This window comes from Mastomys coucha, unplaced genomic scaffold (genome assembly GCF_008632895.1).
Source record: "Mastomys coucha isolate ucsf_1 unplaced genomic scaffold, UCSF_Mcou_1 pScaffold16, whole genome shotgun sequence".
NCBI classification, from domain to species: domain Eukaryota; kingdom Metazoa; phylum Chordata; class Mammalia; order Rodentia; family Muridae; genus Mastomys; species Mastomys coucha.
Window position 1 is genome coordinate 70,140,066 of NW_022196898.1, and position 16,790 is coordinate 70,156,855.

Genomic DNA, 16,790 nt, shown 5'->3' on the forward strand with positions numbered 1-16,790 from the left:
ATTTATACATTTCCCCATAAATATTTAGGATCATAGTAGGCTATTTTTCTAATTATCTGTCTTCTTGGGATATACATACACTCTGTTCACACGTGGCTGCTAAACTTTGCAGAAATACCTCCCCATACCCTTTCCCATCTTCTTAAAACCTGTACACAGCTCTCTGTAGTTTCACTCTCTTTGGCTTATTTATGAGCTAGATAGTTTCATGGTGGCCACTGTTACAGAGAAGGTAGAAGTGGGACCTTGGGAGGACTCTGGATCACCTCATGATCTGGTGTGCAGCCTTGGAAAGATCCCACATCTGTTATCACAAGTGACCCAACCCTAAGACACAGTGTTCCTGATAATGATCCAGACCAGTTCCTGCTGCCCACTCTGGCACTTCCCCCTCCCCCAACCCAGCCCCCCCCCCCACCTAGTTGGGAAGGAACACTTTAAGGTGCACAGAGACAGGGTGGGGGTTGGTGGGATTGTACTAGCCTTTGAACTCAGCAAAAACAATCCATTGTCCTCACCCTAGGCACCAAGTCAAGAAAATATTGACCTTTTAGATGTCACTTCTGAAGACATCATTGTACTTGGCGGCCATCAAAGAAGTGAAGACGTTGGCTGCCGATCAATGCAGTCTCACAGAGAGCCTTCGGATCCAGCCTTTCCCCACCAAGGGCACGGGAGGTCTATACATAGAGGTGTTCCTGACCTGCGCTCAATACCTGAGGTCCTGCTGCCTCCTGGTCCTGAGATTCTGCTCACAGCATCCCCAGTCTATGAGCTGTACTTCCCTGCCAGTTATATGTTGTCCAGTATCCCTTACATTCCAGATGAACCCACAACCCTCCTGGGTTTGCTTTAGATTAGAGTGTTCTGGTCCTGGCAGTCAGGTGTGATGCTTCTATTAGCACATCAGATAAAGCGGGTTCTGGCTTGCTTTCATTACTCACTCTAAGAACTACTGCCTGCTGCCCAGAGCATGGCGATAATGATGGCCGGCCCCTAGTGTGTTAAAGGAGACACTGGTAGAATTCCCAGCAGAAATTCTGGCCCTCGGGAACATCGCACACTAAGAAATGAGGTAGAGAGCTGTGGATGACTGCTGTGGCCTCGCTACATGCACTCCCCAGATGTGTGGCTGCCAAGGGTCTGCTGAGATCAGACTGTACATACTCCACCTTTACTATGATGCGCAAGGTCCTTCCACCAGAGGAGGGCAAGGCTGCCCCTTCTTACAAGGGGGAAAGCTACTTCACAGCCATAAGGGGTCTCAACACTGATTCCCTGGCTCCTCCTCTTACCAGGCACAGCCCTGCCAAGCCAACCCATGTCCATGGCAACCAGACAAGTGTTTTACGTTTCTTCAACCACAGTTCTGATCACTTGGCTATTTTGACCTCTTCCTTCCTACTGGCTATAGAAAGTCTTTCTGAATCTTAGGCTGGTGACATGGCTCAGCAGGTAAAGGGTACCTGCCTTGGTCAAGCCTGATTGACCTGAGTTTGATCCCTTAGGACCCACAGGGTGAAGGAGACAGCAGATTCCCACATGGAAGTGTGAGCATGCACACACTACACACACACACACACACACACACACACACACAAAATAAATAAATAAGTGAATAGATAAATTAAGTTACTTTTAAAAAAAGTGAATAGCCAATCAGTGGGGACTTCTAGGTCCCCTAAGTGTTTGGGAATTGAGTATAAGCTTTAACCTATTTCTCCAGTGGGCAAATTATCACCCAGTGGTTTGTATAGATTACAGAAGCCATACTTCACCCCCAGCTAAGAGCTCCTAATACAGACTGATTTTCAGAGCTATTTTGGCAGAATGCGGGATTAATCATTGTATCATTCAGATGATAATAGCCAGGTTGTTTCTGATGTGACAAAAGATCGTTTTCTTCTACTGAAGTGTTTTTCATTCAGGTGGCTAAACTTTATTGAGAAGGGATTACTTCCACTGTTTTCTGTTGTGGTTGGAATAAGTGTGGTCTCCCCTGGTGCCTGCCTGCCCTGTACCTCCCCAGTCCTCTCTGTGACAGGCAGATTCCTGCTGTTGCAGGCTTAAGGAGAAGAGGTGGAGGCAGAGGATAGCTTCTCAGGGGGATACAGACAGGCAGTATAAATTAGAACAGTGTGGATGGGGGGGGCACGGCACAACCTTCACGGGGCTAGACACAGCATGACTCTAGAAATAAGTTGATATCAGACAAACCAGGGCAGTATGAAGAAATTAGGCACCTGGGAGATGGTTCTCCGAGGACTCTGAGCTGAAGCCAAAGGTCTGTTGTCATGGCAACAGCCACCTAGCATGGAGGTGTTGGAGGAGTGAGATTGGCAGGACAGCAGGTCAGAACATAGACTGAAGTCTAATTCTGCAGCCAGAGTGGTACAGGGACAATGACAGGGTGGGGGCAGGGGTATCACTCAGATCCCATGGATTACCCATAGGTGCTCAGTCAGATTGGCTGGGCAGAGGTGTCCAGTGGAGAGCTTAGAAGTAGTAGATGGGCTCTGGGGTGGGCATGGAGACAGATACTGTGGATGTGTTTCCTGCCTGTTTCCATCAACAGGTATCTCATCGGATAACAAAGATGCAGGGGACCATCTGAGACATCTGAGCAAGTGTGATTAAAGACCCTTCATATGACTTCCATTTTCAGGTTTTGAAGTTGAGGATTAAAATATACTTTTAAGGTTAAATACTCTTGACCATCTATCTCCTCTTTAGTTCTAGTTTAAGACATTTGGGAGGGTCCTCAGCACAGCTGCAGTCAGGCAGTGACTCAGACATTGCCCACCTTCTCTGAGGACACAGGTCTGGTCGCCCAGCCTCTGAGAGTCGGCATCGGTGGGTAGAGAGGGTGGTTTCTAGTGCCTTTCTTCAAAGAGGAGTGGAAACTCACATTTACAGCCTTCCATGTGTTGGGGGACAGGTTTTATATTGTTAGCTCATTTGATGCCTGTGATCACCTAGCATGTTGGGGGAGCAGCTTGAGGTTTTGAGAGGTTAAATAATCCCCAAGGTCACTCACTCAGCTAGCCTCTGGCACAGCACTGAAGTCCGGAACATGTTCAGAGTCTCTCTGGAGCCACGTGGATGTCTGTCTCACAGCTCAGTTTTGGAAGGTGCCAATTTGCAGAAGTGCCTGTAAGATGGTCCTGATGGGGGTGGGGCACTTCCAGCAGGCTCCTCTGCACAGAGGGACCTCTGTGCCACTTTTATAGTCATTGCCTGTCAGCTCTTTATGTTGTTCTCACTTACTAAAAGTAGGAGGGTGGGAAAAGACAATGTGGACAGCAGAGAAAACCCAGAAGTAGAGATGACAGGAACAAACCTTGCTCTGTGTGTGATGTCTGCATGGTTACTGTGGAATGGGAGGCAGCCTGGCAAAAATAGGTGCTGATCCACCCTGGATGGATTAGACTCCTAGGGATTTACAGGGGATATATAGGAACCCCCTGAAATGTTATAGCAAGCATCATGAGTCTGCCTCTTGTCCTGGGAAGATGGCCCATGGCTTTCTACTAAAAGATGCCCAAACCTGCCAGATAGTCTGAGACTGTTTGAGAAAGTTGAAATCCCTATATCTTATACTCTTCCTCTCCCTCCTCCTTTTTCTCCTCTTCTCCCTCCTCCTCTTCTTCCTCCTCCTTTTGCAACAGGAACTGGGATATATAAGATCCTAGACTGAGGACCTATGGAGCTGAGGGGTTTGCAGCCCCTTAGGATGAACAACAATATGAACTAACTAGTACCTTCAGAGCTCCCAGGGTCTCAACCACCAACCAAGGACTGCACATGGATGGGTCTGATTGTTCTGGCAGCATGTGTATAGTAGAAGATTGCAAGTTCGATCATCAATAGGAGGAGGGGACCTCAGCCCTGTGAAGGTTCTGTGCCCCAGTGTAGGGGAATGCCAGGGCCAATAAGTGGGAGAGGGTGGGGTGACAGGCACGGGGAAGGGGGAGGCAACAGGGGTTTTTGTTGTTTTTGTTTGTTTCTTTGTTTTTTGGAGGGGAAACTGGGAAAGGAGAAATTTACATGTAAATAAAGAAAATATCTAAAAAAAAAAAAAATCCTAGACTGATGACCTTGAACTCTGATCCTCTTAGGTGTTGGGAGTATAGGAGAATACCCCCACATCCAGTGTACACAGAGCTGCGGTATAGAAGCCAGGTCTTCACTTGTGCTAGGCAAGCACTTTGCCAACTGAGTTACAGTCCCAGCCTATGTGCATATTCTTTTTAATTTTTACCGTAATGCCACAGTATAAAAACAGAAGCATGTGAAATACAGCATTTCTGAGGAGATACCAGGAGGTAATAGGTGTTTGTGATAGAGTGATTTATAGGGTAGAATTATAGAACATACAGTAAGAAAGAAAACTCAAGGCTGCTTATTGCTTCACATTGTTCAGCTATGCAATTTTAATAGCTGTTTGGAGCATCATAAAGTTGTCGGGGGAGGGGCAGGGACCTGATGTCCAATAGAAAGGAATCTATTTGTGAAGACTGTACTTAGTCTTTGTGTTGGGCAGATCAATACTGTTTCCTGAAAGAGACCATTTAACAGCCATCTCCCTCATCCCCCTTGAGAAATATGGGGAAACTGTCAACCCGAGATGCAGGTGCCTGAGTGTCTGTCACACTGGAGAGCCTGCTCCGAGAGACTCTGCATCCGCCAGAGCACAGCCGATGCTTGCGAACCCAGAGCAGCAAAGATCTCTGTCACACAGCATCGCCTGCCCCTGCCCACCTAGTCTGGCTTACATCCCCGTTTGGAGCAAGGACTGAATCTCATTCGTCCAGTGGGTAATGTGTTGGACTATCTTCAAAACCTTAGCTGCTCTGTCTAGCCACTTCTCCAGCCTTATCCTTTCTCGGTGGTATCTGAGACCAGCTCTGTTCCATCAGGCCCTGAGGCTCTGTGTGTGTGTGTACGTGACAATCACGGCAGCTTCTTCTGCCCTACAGATGTTCCTCAACTTAGAACAAACAGTGTGACGTCCTAAGGAGCTGACCAGAAGTTGAGACAATTCTAACACGAAGAGGAACTTTAATAATATGCCTGTCCTTCCAGGCATCCCAGCTTAGCCCTGGATATTCAGAGCAGTTAGCCTTCAGTATGGAGAAGTCCTTGACACAAAGTCTGTTTTATAAGAACGTGTCCAATGTCTCACGCAATTAACTGACTACTATTTTGAAGGTGAAATGCAGAGTGGACACTGTATAGGCTCCCTCTGGGACAGTTGGAAGTTGGAGCCCCCACCGTGTCCGTTCAGAATCAGGCAGGTGCAGACCAGACAGCTTGGGCAGCAGAGCTGCGGTGGAACCTGCTTCTCGACCTGCTGCGGCCACTTCCCAGGCATGTGCCTCACAGATAGACCCTCAGGGAGGTGAGGCTCTGCAGAGTGTCACATTGCAAAGCCAAGTTACCTTTACCTTTTTTGCAGGGACACCAGAGGCAGAGAACTGGTTTCTTTGGTTTTATTCCATAGCTCATTAAAGATGCCTTTGTTCACCAAAATCCAGGTCACTAGGACTTGGTGGAAACCAAAAACAAACCACAAGCCAGAAAGGACTGGTGGTATGTGTGGGAGGAGAGACCTTCAGTGGTGTGTGTGTATGTGTGTCTGTGTGTATCTGTGTGTGTCTATGAGTGTGTGTATCTATGTGTTTCTATGTGTGTGTATCTGTGTCTATGAGTGTATGTGTCTATGTGTTTCTATGTGTGTGTATCTGTGTGTATGTGTGTGTGTTTGTGTATGTGTGTTTCTGTGTGTATCTGTGTGTGTCTGTGAGTGTGTATATCTGTGTGTTTCTATGTATGTGTGTATCTGTGTGTGTTTCTATGTGTGTGTGTATCTGTGTGTGTGTGTATGTTTGTGTGTGGGTGGGTGTGTTTGAAAGAGAGGCACACAGACAGAGGAATCTCACCATCCCCATGAGAAGCTCAGCTATTTTGATCACAGTGACTGATGTTCATCCCAAATGATACCGTGGGCAGCGCTTATTAGCTGGTCGTTGCAGCCCTGGACAGTGTCTTCCAGTTCACTGACCGCCAACAGTGAACCACAGGACTGCTTGACAGAGACCTGACAGAGACTCAGAGTAGCTCCCTGTGAACTTGTGGCTTGATGTTAGGACGGTGAAGGGCTGGAGGCTACAGGTAGTATTTCTCCTGATGCCCTGAACAGTAAAGACAGCAGCTTCCTGTTCCTCCCACCATACCCCATCAGAGAGAGTGTCAGTCATTACTGGGGGCCCCGCTTCTACTCGGGGTGGCACTGACATGTTGGGAAAGGAGCCAATGGCTGCTGCCAACCGGAAGCATGCGTCTATTGAATGTGGCTGGCAGGAGGCTCCAGTTTCCATGGTGACTGTGTAGGGTAGGTTAGTTAGTAGGGCTACTTAAGGGAAGCCTGGCAGTAAGGACAACAATTTGGTGTGTTTGGTGGGGGGTGGGGAATATCCCTTTGCTAGCTGAAGCCTTTATTTTGAATGGGGTATGGACAGCGTTTGACTTCAGGAACCGGGATTTCCTGCAAGAGTCCACATGGCTACAAGGCTTAGCCTTATCGCCTACTAGCTGTTTCTCTTGATGTAAAGAAGCAAGCCTCTTGGATGGCCTGAAGTGGGTGATTCAAAGCACCCCAGAACCGCCCTTCCTAGACTTCTGCCCGCTGGCTCCTTCCTTCTAGGACTCTATTAGGATCTATAGGATTCTACTCCCATGCGCAGAAAGGGGTGGTGTTTAGAAATCCCTGAGTCTGAACTGGTTTTAAATTTTATTTACCAAGACATCCATGAGACCCACTTCTCCAGGTGTCGACATTTTCCTGTGGCTACACAAATGACAGGTTTAATTCCGCAGCTCTATAAAATCTTTTCATTTGGCTTCCCTGTGATCAGCTGGGTTCTGCAGTCCAAAGCTGGAGTCTGTCCTTTGTTCTCTGCAGACAGTCCATTCTGGTCCCCTGTTTCTTTGCAGCTAGAATAGAAGAATCGTGAAGAGTATGGGAGGATTGATCATTGTGGATAGGAGACATTTAAATGCATAACCAGGCACTGAAAGGCACTTTGGAATCTCATGCAGTTAGCATCTTTAGTTTCAAGAATACATAATTTTAGTTTCTCCTTGGCCATTTTAGAAGAAAGTAAAGATTTTTTTTTAAGTGCTGCTTCAGAAATTATTTTTTGAGTGTGGAACAAAAGCATAATGTGTTCAGGAAACAGTTACCTAATAAGAGTCACCTGTTCTTAAATACTGATAGGACAGTTTTTGGCCATTTTTGTAGGCATTTCTTAGATAGGAAAATCAAGTGACTGGGCAGTGACTGGGCAGTGACTCTGTAGTGACCTGAATGGCATTATTCTGTTTTTACTTGACTCTGAAGCACTGGATATATAGCACTGGATATAAATGAAGCACATATATAATTTTATGTAATTTATGTACACATTATTTGCAGATTTGCTTTCAAGAATATATTTCTAGGGCTGGCAAGATGGTTCAGTGAAGGAGCTTACCATCCAAGCTTAGTGTCCTGGGTTTGATCCACAGAACCTACTTAAAGCTGGAAGAAGAGAGCAACCATCAGTTTCCTCCGAGCTGTGTGCACGCACTGTGGCCTAGCGTGCTCCAGTAACATATTTTTTTGAAGAACCACTCTCTTTTTGCTAGAATTCAGATGCTCCTGGCTGACTGATCTTACCGAGTCTCTGGGCAAGACTGAGGTTGCTCCTTTTCCTGGGCCCAGGAAGTATTTCTCCAGCTGTTGGAGAGGTTTTTAGCCTGGAGGAGCTTGTCATTTCCTGCCAAGGGAATCATATCCCTGAACTGGGCCCCTTCAGTAGCAGCTCTTGGCCTGGCTGATGAGTCATTGCAGTAAAGGTACCCTGGAGACTTACCCTTTGAACCCATCTGACAGAAATGAGAGCAAAGAGAAAATGCTTCCTTCTGAGGGCAAGATGTGGACCCTAAAGGACAATATTGACCTACCGACTGGGCAAACTCTGGGCTCAGTCATCTCAGGCGCCAGTTTGAGCCTCCCCTAACCTTACGTTTGATGGCTCAGGTAGACTTTACAGGGCCTAGGAAGGAGCTCTCGGGACAGCCAAGCTGCTCTCCAATACAGCACATGGGAGGGAAGGAGGAGAGCTCATGCCAGGAGAAGTGAATCCAGCTCCCCAGGCTCTTCCCAAGCCTGGAGAGCCTTTAGATCCCTGACATGCTGGACATGTCCTAGGCAGACCCCCTACCTCTTCGGGAGTTTGTGAGACCTGTGGCTGATCAAATATAGAAGCTGTTCACCGGGTACCGGACAAACTCTTCCCCATTTTTATAGGCGGTTCTGACCTAGACCAAAGGCCGTGGCCTCTCAGGATTTGCCACTAATCCCACTGGATATTTCTCATACCTCTCTTGTGCTTCATCTGGTGTCGTTCCTTGCTGGAATGAATAAGCTTCTGTTTCTCCCTTGTTACAAGTTTCTCTGCCTGGGTGAAGTTTTAGGAGACGTCAGGACACATTCTGCTTTCGAAAGGGGCTGGAGCCGCTGAAAGCTCATCCGTGTGGAATGGCAGGAGAGGGAGAGCTAGGTGGCTAAAACCTGAGCTTGATTTTTAAAGCAAAACCAACCAAACCAAAAAACCATAACCAAATAGTTGAGTGTCCACTCTAACTGCGAAGAATGAGGGAAACTACAGGTGTCCCCCTCAAGGTGCTCTGGGGCTCTTAGACCTCTTTCCCTAGAGTCTTCTCAAAAGAGCTTCCTTGGTGGTGGTGAATGCAGGGCTTGTGTGCTAAAGCGGGGTTAGGCAGGGTGGGCAATTAAATGGAGATGAGCAATTAAGTGAAGGACTTGGAGGGGATGCGGGAGAGGAGGACAAACAGCTGGGTCAGGAGGGAGCACTCAATCCCTCTCCTCCCTCCGGCTGCACAGCCAGGTGGGGAGGACATAGGCCCTTCTGGGTGTTTGCCGACAGACTTGCTAATTAAACTCCAAAAGGCAATAGTGCTTTGTTAATAATGAGGACTGTGCCAGTGTTATCAGCTGCAAACGTACTGCCAGGAGCAGTAATTAAAAGTAAACAGCTCTGGAGGTGGGCACGGAGACCCGGATCCTGCCTGATTGCTTAGAACTTCTAAGATGACGCTCGCTTGGGGAAAGCCACAACCTGATCACTTTGTGGGCCACCTCTCCTCAAAGGAACCACTGTCTCACACTAAGATGGTGTGATGTGCACAGCTCACCCTGCTTCTAAAAAAGCCCTAAGTGCTGGGGTGAGAAGCAAACAAAGCCACTGGGAGCAGATTGCCCGTGGTGGTGTGTTCCAGCCCTGAAGAGGGAAGGCTGCCCAGGGTGGGGGTGGGGTGGGTATAACGATTTCTGCCTGGCCTCTGAATTAGGGGACAGCTAAAAGCTAAAGCACAAGCCCTCTTCTAAGAGGGGTTAGAATTTCATCAAGTCTGGTCACATGAGAATTTCTGGCACCGTGTGATGGCAGGCTGGACACAAGCCGGCCAGAATTGAGCGAGTGGATCGTATTGGCTTCAGCGGAGGGGAAAAGTCACAGACTGGCCCGGCCCGGGAGAAGGAGCCGACTCACTCCCTTGGCCGCTGGCTGTGGACAGGAGCAGCAGAGCCTGGGACTGGGGCTCCTCCATCCAATGCCCCCTTCCTTTTAACTTTGGTGAAGGTGTGTGGTGTCTGGGACTGAAGACAAGATGCCTAAGGAATGCAGCGCCTTCCATGCTCTCTCCGCAGCCCTGTGCTGTTTCTATCAGCGCAAGTCTTTCTTTGGAGTCAAGGTAGGTGTGGCTTGGAGATGTGATGTGCGCATCTCTAAGCCTTTTGGGGCTCCCAAAGACTCTGGCTTTCTAGGGGGCCCTAGAGGAAGTTTGCATTTTGCAAATTCCATTTGGTCTGATGGCTTTTCCTGTTTTTTTTCCCCATCAAAAAAGTCGAATCTGGCTGACTAGAGAGAACGAGGGTTCCTTTTCTATGTTTGGGACAAAACTCTGTCATTTGTGACACTTTCAGGCTCCCTGGGATGATACTGTATGCCGAAGTCACCAAATATGACAAAGCTGTTTTTCCTTCTTTCTCTTTGTCTCTCTGTCTCTTTTCCCATGTTCAGAGTGAGTCTGAGGTGGCTGAGTTCTGTTTAACCTCAGAGTCCATTATATGCCAGCAATGTATATAATGGACAGAAACCACAAAATATCTTCTTTAGGACTGCAGCCAGCTTCCAAAACATTTCAAAGTTCAGAAATGTGTTTCTTTTTACCGCTTGCACTTTAATCTTTGGGACAAGATATCAGTGCCAGTGGCTTTTGCCTGACAATGTCAATATACTATGTGGGTGACTTGACTCATTTAAAACCAAGGTCTGCGTTTAGTGCCGCCTGCCCATGATGCACTAAGAATTAGTATGAACACCGGCTTTCACCAGTCTTGAGATTTGTCAGCCTTGGGCCCCCCTCCCCGCTCCAAAATAACTGCAGACCTCAATTATTCCAGAGAAATTGGAGGGTGAAAGCTCTTTAGGAATCCTACCCTCAAGCAGACTTGCCTCTTCCCAAGGGACTGAGAAGCCACCATGGGGCTATGACACTCTGTTTTCTTCTTGCTACACAAAAGCTAAACCTTGGGAAAGTGACCGATTACAGGGAGAAAGACCCAACTGTAGAAATGCACACAGTGCATGAGATGTGAGTAGGCGTCCTCTGGTTCTGCTGCCTGGTTTCAGTGTTTGGAGTTACCTTTCAGCTACCCTGCAAGTTGATTTCCATGCCTCTCCGTCTAGAGCTTTGGAGGCGAACACTGAGATGTGGCTTGAACGGGTCCTTCCTGACTTACTGTGGAGCTCTGTGTTGTCCCAGAGCCCAGCGGGGCGCCGTGATTTTCAACCTAAATATGGATTGTTCTGGAATGGGGTAGATGATGTCATGCCATTAACAGTATTTTTGAGTTGACAAAGATAGACTGGGAAGGTCCCAAAGGGCCTCATGTACTTCAGGGATTGGCAGTAAGTTCTCCCTCAAATAGAAATCCATCTGTGAGCCAGTTCAGGATGAACTTAGCATTTGGTATAAGAGGAATCAACTCATGAATGTCTGAGTCTCCATGATGAGCTGTTTGGATGCTCCGAAAGTGTACACAGAAGGGGCCACATAGTGGGCTAACTTGGACCATCTGTTCTTCAGTTAATCCCTTCTTGACCATAGTCAATCCTGGTGGACGTCTCTTAGTAGAAACGACTTCCTTTCTGTCCAGGTTTCTCATCCCACCCAGTCATGTTGAAACTTTTATAGCAGGAAGAAAGGCTCTGACCTATCCACACACTTTTCAGTCCCTCCCTGTGGCTCCCAGATGGATCCTCCAGATGAGTTTTCCTGTTTTGTTTTGCTTAGCTGGTTACCTGGGAAGGAAATCTGCTTGTACATCCTTATTCATGGTGCCAGTGTTACCCCAACGATAACACAGACTCATTTTATCGACCCTCACTTTAATTAGGGGGTTTGGGTCCTGCTGCTCATAATTAGTTTCCGTTGCAATTAGAATTTCAAAATTAAGTTGGGATTGATTGCCTGATAACAAGGCGGAAATGCTGTTCCAGTTTGACCATGTACGCCGTTTCCCTTGGTGTGAATTTCTCATACCCAAAATAACCCTGCGGTAGCCATGGTAACTTTCCATTTGGTCTAATCCATATCATCTCAGGAGAAAGCAGAGTGTTATTAATAGTGTTGGTTGTATGGGAAGAAAACTAAAAATATGAAAGTTCCTTGGTTGCATAGGAGACCAATCGCACAGTTGCACTCTGGGAATATCTTACTTGCAGAGGTCTCACTGAATTTAGCAAGTAGTTAGGAGCCCCACGGATTTGTATACAAAGACTCTGGGAAGGAATGATACCGGAGATCAGAGCAGAGAGAATGATCTGCGTTGAACATACATTGCTGGTGCCCATCAAGAGATGTTCCAGGCCGGGCAGTGGTGGTGCACGCCTATAATCCCAGCACTTGGCAGGCAGAGGCAGGCGGATTTCTGAGTTTGAGGTCAGCCTGGTCTACAGAGTGAGTTCCAGGACAGCCAGGGCTACAAAGAGAAACCCTGTCTAGAAAAAAACAAACAAAAACAAAACAAAACAAAATGAGAGAGAGAGAGAGAGAGAGAGAGAGAGAGAGAGAGAGAGAGAGAGAGAGAGATGTTCCAGTCACGCTGAGTGTCCCAACTCTAACATCCCAAAGTAGTTCATAGTACGTACCCATTTTAGAGAAGACCAGGGACCCTTCAGTCTGTATTTTGAAAAAGCCTTTTGCTGAAGCCCATCCAGTTGAGGGAAGCTGGTACCAAAGAGATTCCAGATACATGATATCAAAAAGGCACACTCCAAGTTCAGAAGTCCTGGAATTTTGAAGCCCCACCCATGACCATGCAGGGACATCTTCTAGGTGTGTGGGCCTGGGATTTTGTGTAAAGTAATAAATGACAATTAAGGTGTAACTGCCAGCTTCAAGGGACTTGCCACAAGAATGCTAGACCATAGTGTCATTTGGTTACTTTTACAACTGGCTTCCCAATGTCTTAATGATTCATGGGTTGTCTCCTCAGAATAAGTTCTATAAACCGGGCAGGGTGATAGTTTACGATCTCCATAGGGGAGGGGCTGAGCCTCAGAGGCAGCCTGTCTACTACAATCAATCTGTTGGGTACTGGGAAGGGAAGCCAGATGTTCTAGGCTTGCACCTAATATTCTTTCTACAAAGCTATATTAGGAGACTTGGAGTCTGAACCAAGATGCATTCTGTATATATTAATACTGGGAAAGATATTTCAAGGGGGGTAGTATTGGTGCATGGTGCGTGATGGGTTTGGTTCTTAGCGGCGTGTCCACAGATACTAGATACAGGCAGCTCTGTGTTTTGGAGGTTTAATTAGGAAAAGGGGGGGGGGAGTGAGGACCGCGGCGCGTGAAGGGAGGGAGAGGAGAGAGGGAGAGAGAGAGCGAAGATGGAGGAATTGTCTTATATATATGGGTTGTGACGTAGTGGCCTCGCAGGTAAAGGTGGGAGGTGATCCCCATGGATTCTGGGAATATGGTGGCCGTTGTCCTGGTGACAGCTCTGTGGACCCACCCACATATCCGCTGCGGGCAGATTCTGAATGCTAACAGTGCGTGTTTGTGTGTATGTGTGTGTATGTGTGCGTGTATATGTGTGTATGTGTGTATATGTGTGCATGTGTGCATGTATGTGTGTGTATGTATGTGTGTATGTGTGTACATGTGTATGAATGTGCATGTGTATGTGTGTATGTATGTGTGCGTATGTGTGTGCATATATGTGTGTGTGTATGTATGTGTATGTGCTTATGTGTGTGTGTGCATATATGTGTGTGTATGTGTGCATGCACTCGTGTGTATATATGTGTGTGTATGTGTGCATGTGCATGTGTGTGTGCGTGTGTGTTTGTGTATGTGTACATATGTATGTGTGTGCGTGCGTGTGTTTGTGTGTGTACATATATGTGTGTGTTTGTGTGTGTGCATATATGTGTGTGTATGTGTGTGTGTGCGTGTGTGCGTGCGTGTGTGTGTGTGCGTGTGTGCGTGCGTGCGTGCGTGCGTGTGTGTGTGTGTGTGTGTGTGTGTGTGTGTGTGTGTGTGTGTGTGTATAGAGGAGATAATTCTTTTTTAAAGACTATTTTTAGTGACTCGGGATTTAGGTGGATGAAGCAGTAGATGGGGAAGAGAGTCTGGGAGAGTAGACTTCCTCCCTAGCTCAAGGTATAAAACATGTTAGCAGAAGCCAGGCCTAGTCAGAGCAGAAAGCTCACAGAGAGGCTTAGTTCATAACACGGCAGGAAACAGCCATGAGCGTGAGGACTACTCCCTCCCTCTAGCCCCGCCCTCCCGGAGTTGCGTGCAAGCAGATCTCCACACTGGCTTTTATCTTGCTTACGTCCTTACTTCAGCTGAACAGTAATTGATCACAGTACCTTTATGTGTCTTGCCCGTGCCAGCTGTGTCAGCCCTGGTACTTAGGACCCAGTCCCTACTCTGAGGAAAGTTTCAGTCCATTTGGAGAGATCTACTGTAGTGCCAGACAGGTGTACATGGCAGGCTGAAAGGAAGCCTCATTTGCCAGTGAACTGCTAGAAGAGACCTCGGCTCCCCAGAGGAGTTTGCCTGGTAGAGTCTGAGCAAGTGGAGGACTTCCCACCCGGGGAGACAGGCTTAGCTTAGAAGAGTTAGTAGAGGGTATCCTGGGAGAAAATGACGTTCTGGGTAGAGGAAGGAGTAGCCACAGAAACATAGACGTGACAGCCAGATGTGGGCAGGGAGATGGGGGGGGGAGGGGGCAGGCAGTAGCAGGTAGCACACCATGTCCCTTAGGGAGCTGCAGAAGGGCTTTGGTTAAGAAAGGGTGAACGCCCTGATTTTGGAGGCTGGCAGTGGGATCCTATCACTTCTGACCCGTCTGTCTCTGATAATTGATGTGGGGGGTGGGGTGAGGGAGAAAGAGAGCTTAAACTCACCATCAGACCAGCATCTGGTCTTAAGGAAGGGCAGTGTGATTGTATTGGAGAACTCTAAGAGAGGGAAACTACCATCCATGTATTGAAATGCTGCCTGTCCAAGACAGCATAAACAAAAAGGTAAGATACAGAAAGTATGTGGATAAATGGACCGGAAAGGCTTGATTAAGAACAGCCCAGTGGTCTTGTCATGAGCTGCCACAGTTAGGAAGAATCACAAGCACAGATTCTTCCACACTAGGATTGAGCTGTTTCTGCAGTCATTGAGGGCTGCCACATAGCGAAAAGGTCTTGAATTGTGTTAGGGTGTCTCCTTTGGGTTGACATTCTCTTGTCTCTGCCCCTCCCCCTGGGAAGAGGGGGAGGAGACTGAGAGCCTGTGGAATCTACACTGTGTCAGGCCTTTGACACTTGGTTTCATCTGAAACTGCCTTTCTCCTGTGAAGAGCGTGGCGGAGGCAAGGTCCCACCCCATGTTCCCTGAACCCGGTCCTTTGGCCTATGTTATAAGTGACACATCCTGGCAATGGCAGTGGCCCAGCTGCCTTTGTACGGGTGCAGACACACTGTCAGCAAAAGGTGGGAAAAGCCGTATAGAAGAATTTTTCCAAGAGACTCAGCCCCTCCTCCTGGTGAGGCTAGTTACTCATTCATGCCTCCAGGCCCTAAACTAAAAAGCCCAGCCTAGCTTCTTTGTAAAAAGAGCCCTTTAAGTGCATTCCATTGGCATCTGAGAGCTGTGGGGAATCTGGCTTCAGTATCAGGACACGGCTGACAGAGACTGTGTCCCTGTGCTCCCGGACCAACCTCAAGCCTAGAGCCCAGCCGAAGACTTCTTTTTGTTGGAGAAACCAGAGGGGGAGCAGGGGCAGGGTTGGGACCCTCAGAAACTGTTTGGAGATTCAGCACCTGCTGGACTGCAAAGCTGGCCTGTGTGTGTGTGGGGAGGGGGGCATCAGCCTAGAACTTTCAGCAGAAGTGGAGAAGACTAAAGTTAGAACAATGGACAGGCCTCTCTGCCGTAGCCTGGGTAAGAGGTCACCAGGACAGACATGGCAGAGCCCCGGGTGACCCAGTACCTTCTAACTGACAAGTAATTTGAATGTTCTGGTTTGAGAGGAAAGAAGTGTGGCATAGGGTTGGATCGCCACAGTGGCATCTCTGTCATCAACTGTCATAGCCCCAGGAGCTGTTGTTCCTCTCTGGCTCTGGTCACGGAGAATGTGCCGACTTACTGTCTAGCTCTTGAAAGCTATAATCAGTACGTTAATTTTTGTGACTAAGAACTTCTTTTCTGGTTTCTGCTATAGAAGCGTATATTTTATAACGATGGTTATACGTAAAGGAATGACTATTCCAAATCTTGGCTTCTCATTAAAGGAATGGAGGAGCCATCAGCAGGCTCCTACCCTGAGCTCATGGGTCCCTTCCAGCCCCACTTACCCGTTTCATGTAGGCCTAGAGTGTGCTGGAGAAATGGAGGGTTTGCGTCTCACCTGGAAGGGTGTCTCTATGGCTACCGGGGTATGGCTACACAGCCATTTCTCTCTGTACCTATGGTAGATATGAGGAAAGGAAGAAGGAAGGAGGACACCCCAACACAGCTTATTGTGGAATGGAGGACACCCCAACACAGCTTATTGTGGCATCCTAGAGGCCTTTAATGCCAGCCCTGGCCAGAAACCTTTCCAGAAGAGGTAACTGTAGGAGCACGCACGAGGGACAGAAAAGCATCAGTCTAAAACATTGAGTGTAAAGAAGGAGATCAGATGGGGAGGGTGGAGAAAAGTCGAGGGGACGGTGGCGCACACAGGCTTGCATGCTGGGAAGAGGAGGGACCCCCCCAGCAGATGGAATGAGGAGTCGGGTGAGGAGTCAGGTGAGGGTTTGAAGCTTGGTCTCTGCGTGTAGGCTGCATGTGTGGAACCTGTGCAGCATCTCTCCCAACACGGGCCCTCCTGCTTTCCATCAGTTCTGTGTCCTTGGCTCAGTTCACACCAACGTTCCCACATCAAAATATGGTTTCTTTCTTGGAAGTAGCCGTCAACCACCTGGCAAGATCTTGCCTGCCTCCCTTCCACCATGCTGCCCCCCCCTCCATTTCCAGTTCTTTCCACTTCTCACTTCATTCCTGCGGCTTGTGTGGATGAAGTCCCCCTGTTCCTGACGCAGGGCTGTCCTGTCACCTATGTTCCTCAAGAGCTCCCTTCCCATGGTCCCTCCTCTCCCTGGGAAA

At 48.0% G+C, this 16,790-nt stretch overlaps 1 protein-coding gene across 2 annotated transcripts in view; it reads left to right on the forward strand.

Annotated features, from left to right (window-relative positions):
* Bcar3 (BCAR3 adaptor protein, NSP family member) overlaps positions 1-16,790 on the forward strand; it is a 114,039-nt gene that overhangs the window by 57,868 nt on the left and 39,381 nt on the right. The window contains exon 1 of one of the 2 annotated variants that reach the window (XM_031375334.1): positions 9,396-9,819. The exons of the other annotated variant lie outside the window; for it this stretch is intronic. Coding sequence (XP_031231194.1) covers positions 9,736-9,819 — 84 coding nt within the window. The 5' untranslated portion in view covers positions 9,396-9,735. Of the gene's footprint in view, positions 1-9,395; positions 9,820-16,790 lie in introns of those variants that run through there. 2 annotated transcript variants of the gene reach the window in all.